The sequence below is a fragment of the Staurois parvus genome, unplaced genomic scaffold, assembly GCF_062004578.1.
Source record: "Staurois parvus isolate SC_StPar_1 unplaced genomic scaffold, SC_StPar_1.0 ptg000445l, whole genome shotgun sequence".
NCBI classification, from domain to species: domain Eukaryota; kingdom Metazoa; phylum Chordata; class Amphibia; order Anura; family Ranidae; genus Staurois; species Staurois parvus.
In genome coordinates this window covers 3,582,622-3,601,161 of record NW_028318241.1, presented here as the reverse complement: position 1 = coordinate 3,601,161, position 18,540 = coordinate 3,582,622, and the positions used below count along the sequence as shown (strand labels likewise).

Below are 18,540 nucleotides of genomic sequence, written 5' to 3'. Positions count from 1 at the left end.
ACTTTCACTCAGGAGTCATACTTTTCACATTAGAAATATGCGAATTCTGGGTGAAAGTTGTGGTATAAAAAAAATGTATAAATAGACCTGCAAGGAAAATCAAGTAGAAAAGCTTTTGCTTTTCTTTTCAAGATGCCAGAATGCCGCATGTATGAGGGGTGTCTCTGATTACATGGTATGCTGGGGAGTATCTGCCAACCAACAAGATATGCACTTCCAATGTGAGGAACAAAATGGGGAGGCCTAAAGCTCTCAGCCACGATTGTTGTTAGTATAATATTATTTATTAGTACATTCTTAAAATGAATTCGCAACATATGTAACTGAAAATGACCAGCGGAAAGAACTCAGATATATCTGGACTTCATAGTACAATTAACAGAGAAAATACTCCTGACTTGTTCACGCAGCAAACGATGCACTCCTACGTACGGCAAAAAATCTTTAAAGCAGAACTCTGGGCAAAACTTCCTTACATGTCCTTGTTGCTGATTTCCTACCTATACTGAATTTGTCATCCATCTTCTGGTTCACTCAGTAGTTGCTCTGAAATAGCCTATTCATTTTCAAATCAAACTGTTAATTCTCTCTGCTTTCCTGTTTGTAAGACCGTGGGCTGTTTTGGCACCTATACCCCCAGCCACTGGTCTTGGTACATCCCCTTTGGGGACACGCACCTGCATGCTTGTTAAATTAAACTGATAGAAAGAGCCGGCAACTCCAAAATCCATGTGATGATTTTTATTGAAGATACAGGAATGGCGTAAAAGCAAGCTAACGCGTTTCAGCACACAGCCTTGTTCACACCATAATGATACTGTGAACCAGGCTGTGTGCCAAAACGCGTCTGCTTGCTTTTATGTCACTCCTATTCAATAAAAATCATCACATGGGTTTTGGAGTTGCCGGCTCTAGCAGTTTGTATTGAACACAGTGATTGGAGGACGCCATAGAGCCTGAGCACTTGGTTTGGAAAATATTTATTAATTACAGGTGTGGTTCTCTGTGAGCGTTGCTCTTGCATGCTTGTCAAATTGGAAGCATTGGCTGTCTCCCAGCCAACATGAATGGGACTGCTTGCACGCGGATGCACAGAAGACCTGTACCTGTACCACACATGGTCCTCAACCTGGATGTACGCTTAGGCACCTATGTGTGACCGAGGCCTAACTTGGACTGGCCACATTGCATTCTATTATTGGATCATACACGGACAACCTCTGGGTCTGGAACTGTTCATTTATTTCAAACACCCAATCAAGTTAGAGTAAAAAATAAAAGCTCTAAAACAGCAAATGTACCCCTTTAATGGGAATTCTAGGAAATATCTAAATTTGACTGCTTCATGTAGAAATATAAACAACTCCAAACTTAAACCTCATACAATCACATGGAAAATAAATGGAGTAAGACCAGACCAGTAAGATACGCCAATGTTAATCATCATGGCATTCTATGGTTGAACAACAACATAAGATTTCACCAGCTGGTAGTATTGTAGATGAAACCGGAAATCACATCTTCATGTTCCTGTCACAACCGAGAGCTACAGGACAAGACCCCTGGGATGTTTCAGTGTTGGAGAGATATTAGGAGAGTTAGGTAACCCATTGTTTTCATATGTCTCTGTCCCTGAGCTCAAATTCCTGCCATGACAAATATGTGGGGCCCACTTTTTGTTGGCTATGAAAATGTATTTTATTTTCTAAGGAATATAACAGGTGGAATGGGACTTAAAGTGGAAGTTCACTCTTTCAATCAACATTGACTATTTTTAATCCTTATGCCGCTAGTATTTGTAAATAGATAAGAAAGTATATCATATTTACTTATTTTAAACTTTTTTTTTTTTAATTCTTCAGTTACTTCCTGGTTCCCATGCCTAGGCAAATGATGTTATACATTCCAAGAAGCTTCAGGAGGGGAGGAGGGGTTTCTAAGCCAAGCATACCCTCCTGCCTGCATGCCTGAGCTAACAGCAGATGGACTCCAGGAAGTAAATGCTACATGAGTCATCTGCCCCTACTTAAGATTGCTGCAGCCAGAATGCTAGGGGGGTGTTTTTCAAAGTGATTTCCCTGCAAAATAAAGCATAAAGCATAGAGACATATGAATGGATGGGGGAGTTTCTTTTGAATTTTAAAAATTAATGAAATAGTGTTTTGGTTTATGGTGCTCAGATGCAGTGCAGTCCTGCTTTAAGATGTGAAATAAAGCAAGAAAATATGATGGCAAGGTCTCACTGCCGGAGGGAGTCCTTAAGGTAGCCTATAGATGATTGTTTTTTTTAGGTGGATGGGGGAATCCTGCCCACTACGTCTTTGTATTCTGACAGCAGGGAATCCTCCCTGCCATCAAAACACACAGATCAGCACTTCTGGCTATAGACTGCAGCACTTATCAAGTGGGGAAAATCTCACAGGGCGGTTGTACAGAAGCGGACCAGTAGATTGACTTCTATACAACCACAGTGCCCATACATGGAATGAAATTTGGCCTTTTCCTGCTGAACAGGCTTATATATACAGTGAAAAAAATATATTATATATATATATATATATATATATATATATACACACACACACTTTAGTACATGTGAATAAATTAGCTACATTCATGTGTTATCACATTCTGCATGCCAGTCCCAATCTGTGCAATTGAGGGGCTTTGCAGAAAGACCCAATAACCTACCTTGTAAAACTCTTTACTAAGAAAATGTTATGAAAAAGAATCTTTTACGTATTGCAGACATGGTGTCCAGAGAGCTGGCCCATCCACGTGATGTAAAAGAAAAAACGTGATTCATCAGACAAGGCCACTTACTTCCATTGCTCTGTGGTCCAGTTCTGATGCTCATGTGCCCATTATAGGCGATTCTGGCTGTGAACATAGATCAGCATGGGCACACTGACCAGTCTGTGGCTATGAAGCCCCATATACAATGCACTGTGTGTTCTGACACCTATTGGAACCGGCATTAACTTTTTCAGCAATTTGAGCTACAGTATCTCTTCTATTGGATTGGACAACACAGGCCAGCCTTTGCTCCCCACATGCATCAATGATCCTTGGCCACCCATGACCCTATCATCGGTTTGCCGGTTTTCCTTCCTTGGACCACTTCCTGCCACTTGGCCATTTTTTCTACTTTAAAGTGGTCACAAGAAACACTGAGAACATTTCAGAGGGTATAGCCATACGAAGACAACAATGACCAACAAATCAGAAGCTTTCTGAATTAAATTGTGAATGATGTTTAGACCACTTTCAATTCCCAAGTGCAAGATTTTTCCAATTAAAATTCCCCTGCTACATCCCTAGGTAGCTAATCTGCCTATTATTCAACCAAATTCCCTCATGTGATTCGTTGAAAGTAATTAGGTAGCCAGGTGTGCTACGGATTTCATATAAGGATTTGCTTGACTTTATATTTAGTGTCTTATATAATGTGAGTTAGATAAGTGTTTCTTCAAGTACATTGTACAATATGTGACAATAGCCATTCTTCAATCTTAATAGAGCTCACTCTTCCAATCGGTGAGAAAAGAACCAGTGATGAGCTACAATGGAGGCGAATGGTGTAGGGGAAAAAAGGCAATACACAGAACTATGTTAACATAGCAGTAACAGAAGAAAATGTAATAAACTGTCATACACAGAATCAATCTACATAAAGACAGGTACTCCTGACTGCAACTGGCTTTGGATCTGGGGCTTGTAGTACAACAAAAAAGTACTAGTCTGCTGATGCCTGTGCTTATGCATGTGATACCTACCAAATACATATGTCTTGACATGTATGCCTAGTCACTACTGTTTGTGCTGCTACATCCCATTGGTATTCAAGCTATTTTGTAGGGTCAGCCAATCCAATATTTATTATATAAGTTCAGGGTGCTTCATCCATGACTTACGAAATTATAAAAATAAAAAAGAATTATGTTTGCTTAGTATAGATTGCTGCACCTGTTCTTTGCCTTACAAAGGTGCATATGTGTTAATTCCATTATTGTTGCGAGGCCCACAGATGAAAGAAGTTGTAAATCAGGTAAACCCTGGAAAAACAAAAAAACGGCTTTTAGGACCTCTTTTTCAGTGATGGCCTGTAATCCCCAATGGATGAGATTTACTAAAACTGGAGCACATAGAATCGGGTGCAGCTGTGCATAATAACCAATCAGCTTCTAAGGCTGGCCACACATTATACAATTTTCTTGTGAATTTTGCTTTAGATTTACCAAAAACCAATAATATGAGGTCACACCTAAACAACACTTTCAATTATATCCAATTAGGCCCTCGCACTACATAGTTGAAGGTAAACCTAAAGGAAATTGGACAGAAAATTGTATAATGTATGGCCAGCCTAACTTCAGCTTGCTCAATTAAGCTTTGACAATAAAACCGGGAAGTTGATTGGTTTCTATGCAGAGCTGCACCAGATTTTGCACTCCACAGTTTTAGTAAATCTCCCCATTATGATTATGACCAGCTATGTTGTACTGGGAGATGTATAATACCATTGGAGCAAAGACTGCACAATACTAGCCTACAAAGCAGTTTTAATCAGCTTTAATGCATCTTTACTTGTTGGACATATTTTCCAAGTTGACCATTGCCAAAATATGCTAGAAATTGAATAAAATCAATGGTAGAATGTATACAATTTAATCAAGCAGCTGGTACTGTGGCCTCCCCATTTCTGTGTAGGTTTACTCAAGATATTTACATCTCCTTTTTGGAAAAGACGAATGTCAATGGTTTGTTATAAAAATATATAACATGCGTCAGCATAATATGGCCATTGCAGGTCCAAGGGAGCACACAGCTACCCGCAACAGCTAGTTATGGAACATGAGAACTCCTGGCCACTCCAATAAAAGGCCAAGTTTATTATATCAATCCACAGATAAAAGCCACATAAAATAGTCTGTGCTTTAAGGTTCTTAGTCATGACTATGTTGTCCGATGTGCGTAAGTACAAGTATGTAAGAAGCTTTTATTTGAGGCTGGATATAATTATAAACTTGCCCTTTTGCTAGAGGCAAAAGTAATGTTCCATACTTTGCTGATGTGTACAGTGCTCTAAGTATATTGCAAAGTGCTACATAATTTGCTGGAATTACATGAATACAGGGAATGAGAACAGTAAAAATATACTCTCAAAATGTATTGGTCTGCAGACCTCTTAAAACCCAAATCAGAGATACCATGGACTGGCTCTATCTATGATTCTACTTTCACGTCTTACCCTATAAAATGCTCAATTAAACTGCAAATTTTACTGGTTTGTGAAGGTTCTCATTTATCCAAGTTACAATATAGGTAGTAGTAGTTAGTCACACTTAACTGGGCAGGCACATGGAGATAATGATTGGCCAACAACAAGATAGGATAAGATAATTGTGGAACCATCTTGTTCTAGTTACATAATTCCATCATAATATCAGGGAGCCTTCAGGTGTTAATTCCTCGATCACCTCAATGACATCAAATGGACCGAATCATGATGCACTGCTGCTCATGATTAGAATATTGTCGAAACTGACCAAGTGAATTGATTTCTAGACTATGCACACTAAACTATTTACATATTCTATAGAGGCAATATAGCACATTAACCCTAGGTTCACACCTATGCAGGTTGCGTTTGGTGTGTTTCTGCATTGGGTTCTTGCACTTGCGGTTTTTTTTTTTAAATTTTTAAAAATGTTTCTTGTTGCTAGGAAGATTATAAACACATCAAAAAGCGGCAAAACTGCATAAAAAATGCAGCAAAAATGCAATACATGCTTTTCTGCAGCATTCTCACTTAAGTCTATAGAACCAAAAACGCAATGTTTTGCGTTTAAAAAAGTCCCCGATCCTTTCCAAAAAATGCACCGGGTGAAAACGCAGAGACATGAACCTGTCCCATTGGAAATCATGTTAAATGGACAGTAGAGCATTTCTGCGAAACACTGCAGAAAACGCTTAGCTGTGACCCTAGGGTTAAATAAGCTGTCAATCAACTCTGTGGCTTTAGACATTGTGGAGAAATTAATCTTCACAATTTACAACAGAGGTACTTATTTTCCAGATTCTTGCATTAGAATCTTGCCAGCCCTCCTATGTAAACAAACAGCAGGTGTTTCTAACTTGTTAAACCTCGAATGAGTTAGGCCCGTTCTAGGTTCCTCTACACCACTCACAGTTTCATGTCTAATTATCAAAATGTTTTCTATATTGAAACTGATGCAAATCCTCGCCACATTGGATCTGGCATATAGGACGTGGACTGTCTCCCGGTAGCCAGGCAGAAAGCTCACTTGCCTCTCTGCTCGTGCAGTAAACAAACTATTTGAGTAAACCTTGTCTATATGCCTAGCTTAGAAGCCTGGGAATCGCAGGGTTTACAGACACCACCTCCCTCTTGCTTTCAGCTGAGCAGGGGTGGGGGGAGGGGGCAGAGGAAACAGCAGCAAGCAGCTCCGGCTCTCCTGCTTTCCATGTCCTGTTTGCTGTCCCCTTTGTTACATAGCAGCATCAGCTGTCCTGTTTTCTCAGTGTTGAAGAGTACCATGACAGCATACTGATACAATGAGAACTCCATATTGATACAGTGTATTCAGTCATATGTATACCACATGGATACATTGCATGAAGCCAAGAACTCACTGTCTGAATACAATTCTATGCAGCCATGAATATATTTCATGGATATACCCCATGTAGCCAGAAACATACTGTACTGATACATTGTATGCAGTCAGGGGGATACTGTATATATACACTGTATGCAGTCAGGGGGATACTGTATATATACACACTGTATGCAGTCAGGGGGATACTGTATATATACAATGTATGCAGTCAGGGGGATACTGTATATATACAATGTATGCAGTCAGGGGGATACTGTATATATACAATGTAAGCAGTCAGGGGGATACTGTATATATACAATGTATGCAGTCAGGGGGATACTATTTGGATACAATGTCTGCAGTCAGGGGGATACTATTTGGATACAATGTCTGCAGTCAGGGGGATACTATTTGGATACAATGTATGCAGTCAGGGGGATACTGTATATATACAATGTCTGCAGTCAGGGGGATACTGTATTTACACAATGTCTGCAGTCAGGGGGATACTGTATATATACAATGTAAGCAGTCAGGGGGATACTGTATTTATACAATGTAAGCAGTCAGGGGGATACTGTATTTATACAATGTATGCAGTCAGGGGGATACTGTATTTATACAATGTAAGCAGTCAGGGGGATACTGTATTTATACAATGTATGCAGTCAGGGGGATACTGTATATATACAATGTCTGCCGTCAGGGGGATACTGTATATATACAATGTATGCAGTCAGGGGGATACTGTATATATACAATGTATGCAGTCAGGGGGATACTGTATATATACAATGTAAGCAGTCAGGGGGATACTGTATGAATATAATATATGCTGTCAGAAATATACTGTTATGGATATACATAGTGTTCAATCATGAATCTACTGCATGAAACATTCAGACAGGTGAATACAGCGTATAGAGTCAGGAGTGTACTGTACGGGTAGGTTATATTCCATGAAGATTAGTGCATGTTACAGTGTATTCAGCTGAATTATCCCTGATATTTGGTCATGATTAAATGGCTTTGTCTGAATCCCAAAAAAGAAGACCCACCCTGCTCAGTTGCACGTCTTTTCTGTGGGGATCATACTGTAATTCCGCGTTCCCTCTTTTTCATATTCATTATACAACACATGAGCCATCATGTAATCCACATGCACAGGAGCATCAAGTGCTTCCAATTTCCCTGGAAGAACACAGTGAATGATTCTCCATCCTCAGCCTGTATCTGTGAGTGCTATGGCAACCCTGACATAAAGAGGAGCACAATGGTGCTTCCCTTCACATGGATGTTCATACAAATCCCACTCATCCCTAACACCTCTGATTAATAAGGACCAGTCAGCTATGTTGAGAGTCCCCTTCAACGTGTGTGAAATACTTGAATCAAAAAGATGTCAGCAGAGCCGTGTACAATGAAGGAGAACCCTTTGTACATCCACAGAAGAATATGCTGACTAAATCCAGGCTCCCACATAGGGGCTGTGAGCTGAAATGGGATGGAAGGTGAGCACTGTGCTTTGAACATGGCACAGAGGTGTCTGACAAAGTCTCAACCATAAAAATGCTGACATGGATCTCTGACATGCTAGTGCACACCATTTTCTATGCAGGGAAGGAGTCCAAATCAGTATCTGGGACTATTGCAGCGTAGTGGCTCAGTGGTTAGCAATTCTGATTTGCAGCACTGAGGTCCTCGTTTCAAACCCTGGCCAGGACACAGTCTGCATAGATTTTGCATGTTCTCCCTTTGCTTGGGTGGGTGGGTTTCCTCCAGGTACTTTAGTTTCCCCCCACACTCCAAAGACATTCTGGCCCTGGTATGTGTATGCATGTGAGATAGGGGCCTAAAGCTGGCCAAAAATGGATCGAAATTCAACAGGAGTAATCCAATTTTTTTTTAAATCTATGTCCAGCTTTATATTGTAGGCTCCTTGGCACTAATGTCAACATACCGTATGTAAAGGGATAAAAAATATCTGTAATAATAAATATGCCAATTACCTGCCAACTATCCCTCTACTACCTACTTATTGGGTCTATGAATTCATGGATGGATGAGTGGATAGGTGTCCATCTTTCATATCTATCTAGCCATCAATTCATCTTTCCAAAATGGATACATAAACCAACATATGACGATCAAAAAACCCGAACAGGTACAAGAACCTGAGCTGTTAGCTTCCTAACTTGGCAAATCTGACTGACCATCTCCAGCCTCACCAGTCCCGTGCTGCCATTTTTAAGTGGTCAAAGCCTAATGAGCACTCTGGGTTTTGAAGACCTTCAATATCTGAGCACTTATTAGCATACTACAGCTCCAATACACCAACCAGGCAGGTATGATACCTCAAGGTGGACGGTGAATGCAGCACCAGGACTGAGACTTTCCATTTTTCACATTCACTGATTATAATTAGGTTGAATCCCCAGCCATATCCGAGAGGTCTAAGAATAGGTGTGATCAATACTCAATGAGTGTACACAATCTAATTGGTTTAGATGAAGATTTCATATGGCTCCCTAACTCCCGAGTCAATAAGCCAACTATTAGTGTAACAAATGAATGTAATCAGGGATAGGCCACGCAACCCACTGAATCAGCAAGCCACAGACAATCTGATGTTTCGTTTACGACGCTAATTCTCCAAACTGGCGAGCGTACGTTTCATAAGATGGGGCATACACAGTGACTTATGCATTTTCTATTTTTCAAACAACTTCAAAATAGAAATGTTTCCAGCCGTGGGTAAAATTTCCCTGGCATCCATTGAAAACAATATACATTGTATAAAGCTGGCCATACATGAATAGAAAAATGATTGAAAATTTGCACAAAAATCAAAACGTTATTTCTACCTAACATTCAATGGGCCAATCATTGTATGAGAAATTTTCCTGCAAATGTCAACATTTTTCCAGTCATTTTCAACATTAAGTATTGTGTTTTTTTTCTCTAATCAATTACTACTACTACCCCTACTGTGCATGCACATTTCATATTTTTTTTCGAACACTTGACCTACAAATAACTAGAAAATCACTCAATCTAAAAAAAATTACAATTGTGCAATTTCTATCTTAAAATGGAAATTGACTGTTGCTGTAAGCACACTAACCATACAAAAATTGAACAATTATCTTTTAGTTCAATTTTCTATCCATGTATGGCCAGCTCAAGATCTAAGGTTAGTGTATGTGCAGCAGCAGCTCGGCATGTCCCTTCCTATGTACAGATGTAAACAGTCATTATTATCTCATGTTGCAGGGACAGAGCAGACTCTGCTTGTGCAATCACATCAACATCTGACAGTCCATGCAATCATAAGGAGCAATAATCGAATCTGGAAGCGAAGTCAGTTCTGCACAATAAACCCAAGCCATCCAAACCTATAGAGTGCGGCATAATGACATCATTTACCTTGATGTAGCCCCAAGACACAGACAGCAAATAGTTGGCTTCAGGCATTTTGATAGAGATTGTTTACCAACACAGAAGAAAAAAAAAAACAGTATGATTCAAAAAGAAATGTAAAAATATGGAGTCAGTAGGAAAATTCCCTTGTGTCACTTAGTTCCCGAGTTGGGCTTAGGTGCAGAGGCTGCATTGTGCCGTACAATCCCTTTGATTGAGGCTGTATGAATGCCATTTGTACAGATCCAGAGGGTGCTGGTAGTCCAGGAGGAGCAGCAGCAAGCAGGCAGTTATGTGTGAACTGAAATCCTCCGAGCTGGGAATCAGCATGTTTCCTGTGTTCCAGGTCCTGATGAATTATGGATGCCAAGATGCTCTGCTGCTAAGAAGACTTTCTGTGCCAACAGCACAAAATAGACACCTTCAAGGAAAGCCATAAACAGTGCTGAAAGGACCCGCCCACAAGTCATTCAGCCAGCCAATCAGTGCACTTCTTAAGTGACTTTGGATGGGATAAACACAGCGTTCTGCACAGGGCGTTCTGATTGGTGGAAGATGCTAAATCTCCTTGGAACATTGCTGTTCTCTCCTGGAAGTGACATTTAGTAATGGAATCCCTGTAGCCCCAGCTCGTCACACTGAACATTAATTAGCACACTTCTTCTTTTGTGCTTTCTAATTTGCCTGATGTTTTGTGGAGAGGCGGGCACCAGTCCTGGCCGCTGTCACAGACATTCCCGCTGATTTGCAGGGATTTAGAACAAGCGGCACATAGAATATGTATGAGAGCACAGAACACAGCCAGGAAGGGGACGATCTATGAACATTGAGCTGCTGGGATCACAAATATAGATCTCATCTGACAGGCTGATGTATGTTACCTGGAAAGGACAGACAAACCTGCACGTCTGCACTTCTAGGAACACAATGTGGCCATACACTGTACATTCTGATTGTACAATCTCCTTTAAGCTGACAATACATTATACAATCAGAGTGTACAACAATCTCTCTTATGCTGGCCATACACTATACAATCTATTGTACAACCTCCATTAAGATGACCATACACTTCAGATTTGGAATGTAAAATCTTCTTTAGCCCCGGTTCACACCAAAGTGACCCCAAAGTCATTCTACTTTGAGGTCCGACTATGCTGCGTGATTTCATCGTGGCTTATTGCCACTCAGTGCGATTTAAAAAAAACATGACAAGGCAAGTCGCAATGAAGTCGCACAATGAATGCATTTTGCTTTTCAGAGGGTTCCAGATCTCTGAAAGAGCCCTTAGATCTACCAGCAACTATGCTGTACAAGGGTCTGCCTGATTTGATACTAATAATGTGAATTATTTAGATGCAACCCCCCCATTACATTATTTTTAGTACATGCTTTGATCATTTTTTTTTTTTAAGTAGAAATAATAGGTCTATAGTCAAATACGCATTTGATCAATATGCCACACACAATGAGGTGGATTTTGATGGATAAGATACAATCATAACTTACAATTGTAAGTTACCAATCCACCATGTAATCCCATAAACTGATGGCCTCTCCAGAACCTTCACCTTTTTCTGCTGTAACCACTGAAGGGTCAACTTGGCCTTGTGCTTAGGATCATTGTGGTGCTGGAAAGTCCAAGAACATTCTATGAACATCTTCCATGCGGAATAATGCAAATTGTCTGGCAGTATTTGCTGATTCCCCATACCTTTAGAGCTCACACATCAGTGAGTCACCACTATGCTTCACAGTAGGGATGGTATTTTTGTTATTATAGACCATGTTGACCCCTCTCCATTACAGTGTGCCAGAAGACGTGTCAAGGTATTGTTGGGCATATTTTAACCTAGCTTTTTTGTGGCATTGATTGGCACAGTAAATGCTTCTTTCTGGCAACCTGACTATGCAGCTCATTTTTGCTCAAGAATTATTGTATTCTGCTCCTTGAAACAACCACACAGTCTTCCCATGAGGTTATTTGTGAGTTTTTTTTTGAATCCCAAACAATTCCTCAGGCAGTTGCGGCTACAATCTTTCTTGGTCTACCTGACCTTGCCTTGGTATCGAGAGATCCACAAATTTTCCATTTCTTAATAAGTGATTGAACAGTACTGAGTAGCATATTCAAGGCATTAGATATCTTTTTATACTCCTTCCCATCTTTATGAAGTTCCATTACCTTGTTACACAGATCTTTTGACAGTTCTTTTCTGCTTCCCATGGCTGTATCTAGCCTGCTCAGTGCATCTACATGAGAGCTAACAAACTCATTGACTATATATACACAGACACTAATTGCAATTTAAAAAGCCACAGATGTAGGAAATTAACTAATTGCCATTTTAACCCGTGTGTGTTACCTTGTGTGTTAGTACAAAGGCCAAACATTCCAGAGCATGTAAACTTTTGATCAGGGCCATTGGGGTGATTTCTGTTGTTATAATGATTAAAAAGGAGCCAAACAAAAATCCTTTTTTTACATTGGCAAGAGCAGTATGGAATGAGGTTAAGAAATTGATAGGATTTAAAGAGGTACCCCAGGAAACCCCAATGTGGAATAATTCATCTTTAGAACAGCTAGATGGTATTGCAGATGGGAAATGTTGGAAATGGAGAGGGATATCAATGTTAGCACGCATGTACGAACAAGGGGTTATGAGAACATTTGAATATTTGAAGAAACAACAAGGTATTCCCCATTAAATTAATTCACAACTGAAGCATGCTTTAAATGCACAATTTGGTAAAGATTGTAGGATATCAAAATATCCCTTCATAGGAATCTTGAGGCCCCAGGGGCCAAAAGAATTAATATCGATATTATATTCATTCATTACAAGTTAAAATTGGTGGAGAGCCATTGAATGTGAGGGACAAGTGGCAAGAAATTATTCCAAATTATAACAGATAAGATATGGGAGCAGATATGTTCCTCGCACTTGGTGGTTTTACCAGCAATTAATAATAAAATGACGCAATTGTATATTAAACATTAAACATATCTTAGTCCCACAAGGTTGAATTGAAGGGGTAAGAGGACTATATCTGTGAAGGTGAAGCAGATTTTGGTTACTTGATACGGACATGTAGAGAGGCAAGGAGATGCTGAAGTCAAGTAACAGATAAATTATCAGAAATACTTAAAAAGTTGGTACCTTGTAGTCCAGAAGTGCTTAATGGGGATATTGGAGGACAAGAGATGGTCGAGATATGTAAAGATTTTTCTACAAGAAACACTATGGCACAAAAACAGATTGCTATGAGATGGATGCAAAAAAAAACTCCCCTCTATTAATCAATGGATTGAAACAGTTAATTATATCATATGGAAGTAATGTATGAATATAGGAGGACTCCACATACATCTTGTAATATTTGAGTGAGTGGTGTAAGGTTGAAGTGTTTGATAATGAAAAGAGATAGGAGGGATGGAAATGGAGAAATAATCATAAGATTAGAAATGTAAGGTAGTGGATGGCAGTAATCAGGGTGATTGAAATGTGAGGTTGTATAAGTGCTTGGAAGGAATATGTAATATATATGTATTAAAGACATTTTTTAAATTTTGTGCTATGTATTTTAAGCAATAAAGAGTATTAAAAAAAGGAGCCAAAACACCTGTGTAATAATAAATGGCTTCATATGATCAGTAACCTTAAATAAAAGACAGTTTTTTGTCATGATCAATTTTCAATATCAACGCCAAAACGTCATGATTTGTGCCGTGGTGTGCAAACTTTTGAGCACAACTGTATATACGCACACACGCACGGACATTTTGTACACCCATAACTTAGTGGTCTGTATCTGTTTTTCTGTAACTGACTGTACTATTGACTGTATTATAGAAGTCATTAATCTAGAAGCTTTTAGTGGAGAGTGTTCACACGCAGACAATGTTGTTGAACGCTGCTTTGAATTAGAGCACAAAATGTAGATGTAGGACCTGCTGTGTATCAATGAATGAAATCCAATGCTAAGTAGGTGGTCATCCACACTACACCACAATCTTCCAGCTAAAGTGTATTGTACACCCAAAACCTTTTCCTTTTAGTTGTGCATAGAGTCGGAAAGGACTAAAACCCCTTTCAAGTTCTAATTGCTGTCTGTGTCCCCATTAGGTAGATCACCTTCCCAATTTGTCCTGGTGGCCCTCGTTTTAGAACAAAAAGTGAGGGGGAATCCAAAATTTTACAGTTGTTGCTAGAAAAAGAGGTGATATTAAATCTACTAATTGGTCCACCTTTTCCTGTGACCGCTGTTCAAGAGGGGATTTCACTTCACTTTGTAGAGTATTGCTCTCACTTCCTGTTGCATCTCTGAGACAGGATGTGAAAGGAGATCTTCCCAATGAGACGTGGTCAGCAAAAAATACGTGGTTTTAACTATTTCCAACCAAAAAAAGCCACAAACTCTAAGCTGGCTACGCATGTCAATTTGACATTGATTTTTTTCTAGATTCGATCAGTCCTTCAATTGATTTTGGAAGTATTTTCTTTCAGTTTGCTGTACAGATTTCCTGTTTCTTTTTTTTATTCCATCCAAGTAAACAGTAGAATGGAAATAATTGCCATTTTCAAAGCAAAAATGTTTAAGTGGGAAGCAAAAAGACTGTTCAATATTCTACAGATTTCCTTGTCAAAACAAATCAAACATCTTCCAGCCTTCCACGTAGCATCCTCTTCAAGAAAAACATGAAAGTGAATGAAGAATACCCACATGTATGATTTTACTTGGACACAAACCAGATATTAAAAATGAGTGCGCTGTACACTAAATAATCATAACCACTAATCAAATAAATACTACTACATAAAAAATGTGCATAAATTAACTGAAATGATGTGAGAAAAAAGGGGGAATAAATCTGCGCTACACCCCATACAATACAATATGTGAATAAATGTGTGAAAAAAATATATTCTGAAACAATTAGTGAACTTCTTCTACTCTTTCCCTGAACACCAGAAACTACAAAACATATAAAAAATTATTATTATTATACAGTATTTATAAAGCGCCAACAGTTCGCTCAGTGCTGTACATTACAAAGGGAGACAGAACATGCGACAGTACAATAACAATACAATGTGATTCACGAGGGGTTCGAGGGCCCTGCTCCTTGGAGCTTACAATCTAGGAGGGAGGGGATAGTGGTACAGGAGGAGATAGCTGTGGGGGATGGAGTGGTAGGAAGAGTGGAGGAGGTCGGCAATTAGCAGGGGGTGGGATAGGCTTCCCTGAAGAGATGGGTTTTCAGGGTGCGCCTAAAGGAGAGGAGAGTAGGTGATAGTCTGATGGGTTGGGGTAGGGAGTTCCAGAGGATGGGTGACCCCCTGGAGAAATCCTGGAGGCGGGCATGGGAGGAGGAGACCATGAACGAGGTGACTTCACAGAAAGCTCCACCCGCCCAAGCATTTGTGGACACCTATGCACTTTCTGTTGGAGGATTTCTTTGAGCACACAGCACTGTGTTATTGGATTTTGGGACTTTTAATTATTTAATATATGAATGTGAACTTGTATAATTTCAATTAATTTATGCACTTTTTTATGTAGTAGTATTTATTTGATTGATTAGTGTTTATGATTATTTAGTGTACAGGGCACTCATTTTTTATATGTTTTGTATTTTCTGGTGTCCAGGGAAAGAGTAGCAGCAGTTCACTAATTGTTTCAGAATATATTTTTTTCACACATTTATTCACATATTGTATTGTACAGGCTGTAGCGCAGGTTTTTTTTCCCCTTTTTTCTTACAAACCAGATAATGTAATGACCAGACTAAAAGCTGCATGGGCACCTCAAAAATATAATTTGCCCAAGAGAGGTGAATTCTTTTTTCAGTAAACGATTGTTAAGAGGACCAGCATCCAACCTAGAAGGCAAAGAACCAGCTAACCTGACGTGCACCAAATGACGTTAACAATTTCTCCTGTTCCCCTGTCATTTTGCTCCAGTAATCCAGAGATGTACAGGTGAAACTCGAAAAATTAGAATATCGTGCAAAAGTTCATTTATTTCAGTAATGCAACTTAAAAGGTGAAACTAATATATGAGATAGACCCATTACATGCAAAGCAAGATAGTTCAAGCCGTGATTTGTCATAATTGTGATGATTATGGCTTACAGCTCATGAAAACCCCAAATCCACAATCTCAGAAAATGAGAATATTGTGAAAAGGTGCAATATTCTAGGCTCAAAGTGTCCCACTCTAATCAGCTAATTAAGCCATAACACCTGCAAAGGGTTCCTGAGCCTTTAAATGGTCTCTCAGTCTGGTTCAGGAATCACAATCATGGGAAAGACTGCTGACCTGACAGTTGTGCAGAAAACCATCATTGACACCCTCCATAAGGAGGGAAAACCTCAAAAGGTAATTGCAAAAGAAGTTGGATGTTCCCAAAGTGCTGTATCAAAGCACATTAGTAGAAAGTTATGTGGAAGGGAAAAGTGTGGAAGAAAAAGGTGCACAAGCAGCAGGGATGACCGCAGCCTGGAGAGGATTGTCAGGAAAAGGCCATTCAAAAGTGTTGGGGACTTTCACAAGGAGTGGACTGAGGCTGGAGTCAGTGCATCAAGAGCCACCACACACAGACGGATCCTGGACATGGGCTTCAAATGTCGTATTCCTCTTGTCAAGCCACTCCTGAACAACAAACAGCGTCAGAAGCGTCTTACCTGGGCTAAAAAAAAAAAACAGACCTGGTCTGTTGCTCAGTGGTTCAACGTCCTCTTTTCTGATGAGAAACAAGATGGCGGCGGGAGCAGACATGTGTTAGGAGCTCCTGCGCTCCTAGCCCCAATCCGCTGCCATCCGGCCCGCAGCGGACCCCAGCTGGGCCCCTAAGACACTCCCGGCCCAGCCCGACCACCAGGGCAAGCTTCTGGACCTTTTCCCGGAGCTCGGGGAATCGCGGCCTACCCGCGCACCTGAAGCCGGGGCCTCAATTTTTGCCGCGACCGGACCGCATCGCCGGACATCCGCCCGGACCGTCTCCGCTCTGATCACCGGGTACCACCGACCTGCCTGCCTGCCCAGGGCCCTCCCCATCAGCCCTGGGTCCTCATTGACTACCCTGGACCACCAGGAACAGCAAGCAAGGACCACCAAGCTGACAGCAGCCCAGGACCACCCCAGGATACCTGCACGGCAGCACCACCAGAACGGGTAAGCTGCCACCACCAATCCCCACAGACCTGCCAGCCTTCGCAGGGCCCTCCCCACTAGCCCTGTGTCCATCCCTGACCACCAGGAATCAGCTCAGGCCCACTGATCGCTGCTCCGCTGCCCAACCCATACATCGGTTCTGGGCCCACCCCTGGTCACCCTGCACCCAGCTACCGGGGCACCCAGCTACCGCCCCTGGACACCCACCACCCAGCTACCGGGCATCCAGCTACCACCCAGCTACCGGGCACCCAGCTACCGCCCCTGGACACCCAGCTACCGGGCACCCAGCTACCACCCCTGGACACCCACCACCCAGCTACCGGGCACCCAGCTACCACCCAGCTACCGGGCACCCAGCTACCACCCCTGGACACCCAGCTACCGGGCACCCAGCTACCACCCCTGGACACCCAGCTACCGGGCACCCAGCTACCACCCCTGGACACCCAGCACCCAGCTACCGGGCACCCAGCTACCACCTCTGGACACCCAACACCCGGACCACCCAGCGAATCAAGACGTCGCCCAGCGAATCTCCCGGACCACCCAGCGAATCTCCAGCCACCGAGCCGCCAACATCACCAGACGCTGTGCCTACCAACACCCCCAGACATCGCACCCTACGACCCCTCCACTCGTCGATCCACCGGACCCACTGAAGACCCCTCGGACGCCAGCATACTGCACTCACAGATTGCAGCTACAGAAGGACTCTAGTGGACTCCTCCACGGTGATACAGACTCTCCACATCACCTCGCCCTGACCCGTATCCCTTCACCTCCCCCGACCCGAACAGCACTGCACTCACCCCAGCATGCCACCTGCACTTCTCCTCCTCGTCTTCCTCTCCTCCTTCCCAAAAATCGCCTCCCTCTACCCGCCCACCCCCCCAAAACAGCTCTACATTGCCCCTTCACTTCTGCCCTCTCCCCACTACGGCACTCACCACCTCCTCCTGGTACTCCACTCCCCGGTCGACCCACGTGCCACCACTACCAGACCCACACGCTCCTACACCTCCCATTCCCATGCCACCCTCCTCACCCTTCTCCTTCTCCTATCCGCTGGGGACATCTCCCCGAACCCTGGCCCCTCACCACCTCTCCCCCCCTCCAGGGACCCCCCTGCCCCCGCCAGCCGCCGCAACCCCCTCAACCTCATACCTGTGCACCTCCTCCCCGCATCCATCCCCCCTCTCTCGGTTGCACTTCTGAACGCCCGTTCGGTTTGCAACAAACTAACTGCCATCCATGACCTCTTTATCTCCCGCTCCCTCAACCTCCTAGCCATCACCGAAATCTGGGTACAGGC

At 42.0% G+C, this 18,540-nt stretch overlaps 1 protein-coding gene across 6 annotated transcripts in view; it reads right to left on the bottom strand.

Annotated features, from left to right (window-relative positions):
- The window catches only part of LOC149453630 (3',5'-cyclic-AMP phosphodiesterase 4D), a 1,049,085-nt gene that overhangs the window by 30,660 nt on the left and 999,885 nt on the right, over nucleotides 1-18,540 (bottom strand). The window contains exon 1 of one of the 6 annotated variants that reach the window (XM_089688059.1): nucleotides 10,053-10,432. The exons of the other annotated variants lie outside the window; for them this stretch is intronic. Within the exon in view, the coding sequence (XP_089544185.1) occupies nucleotides 10,053-10,100 (48 nt within the window). The 5' untranslated portion in view covers nucleotides 10,101-10,432. Of the gene's footprint in view, nucleotides 1-10,052; nucleotides 10,433-18,540 lie in introns of those variants that run through there. 6 annotated transcript variants of the gene reach the window in all.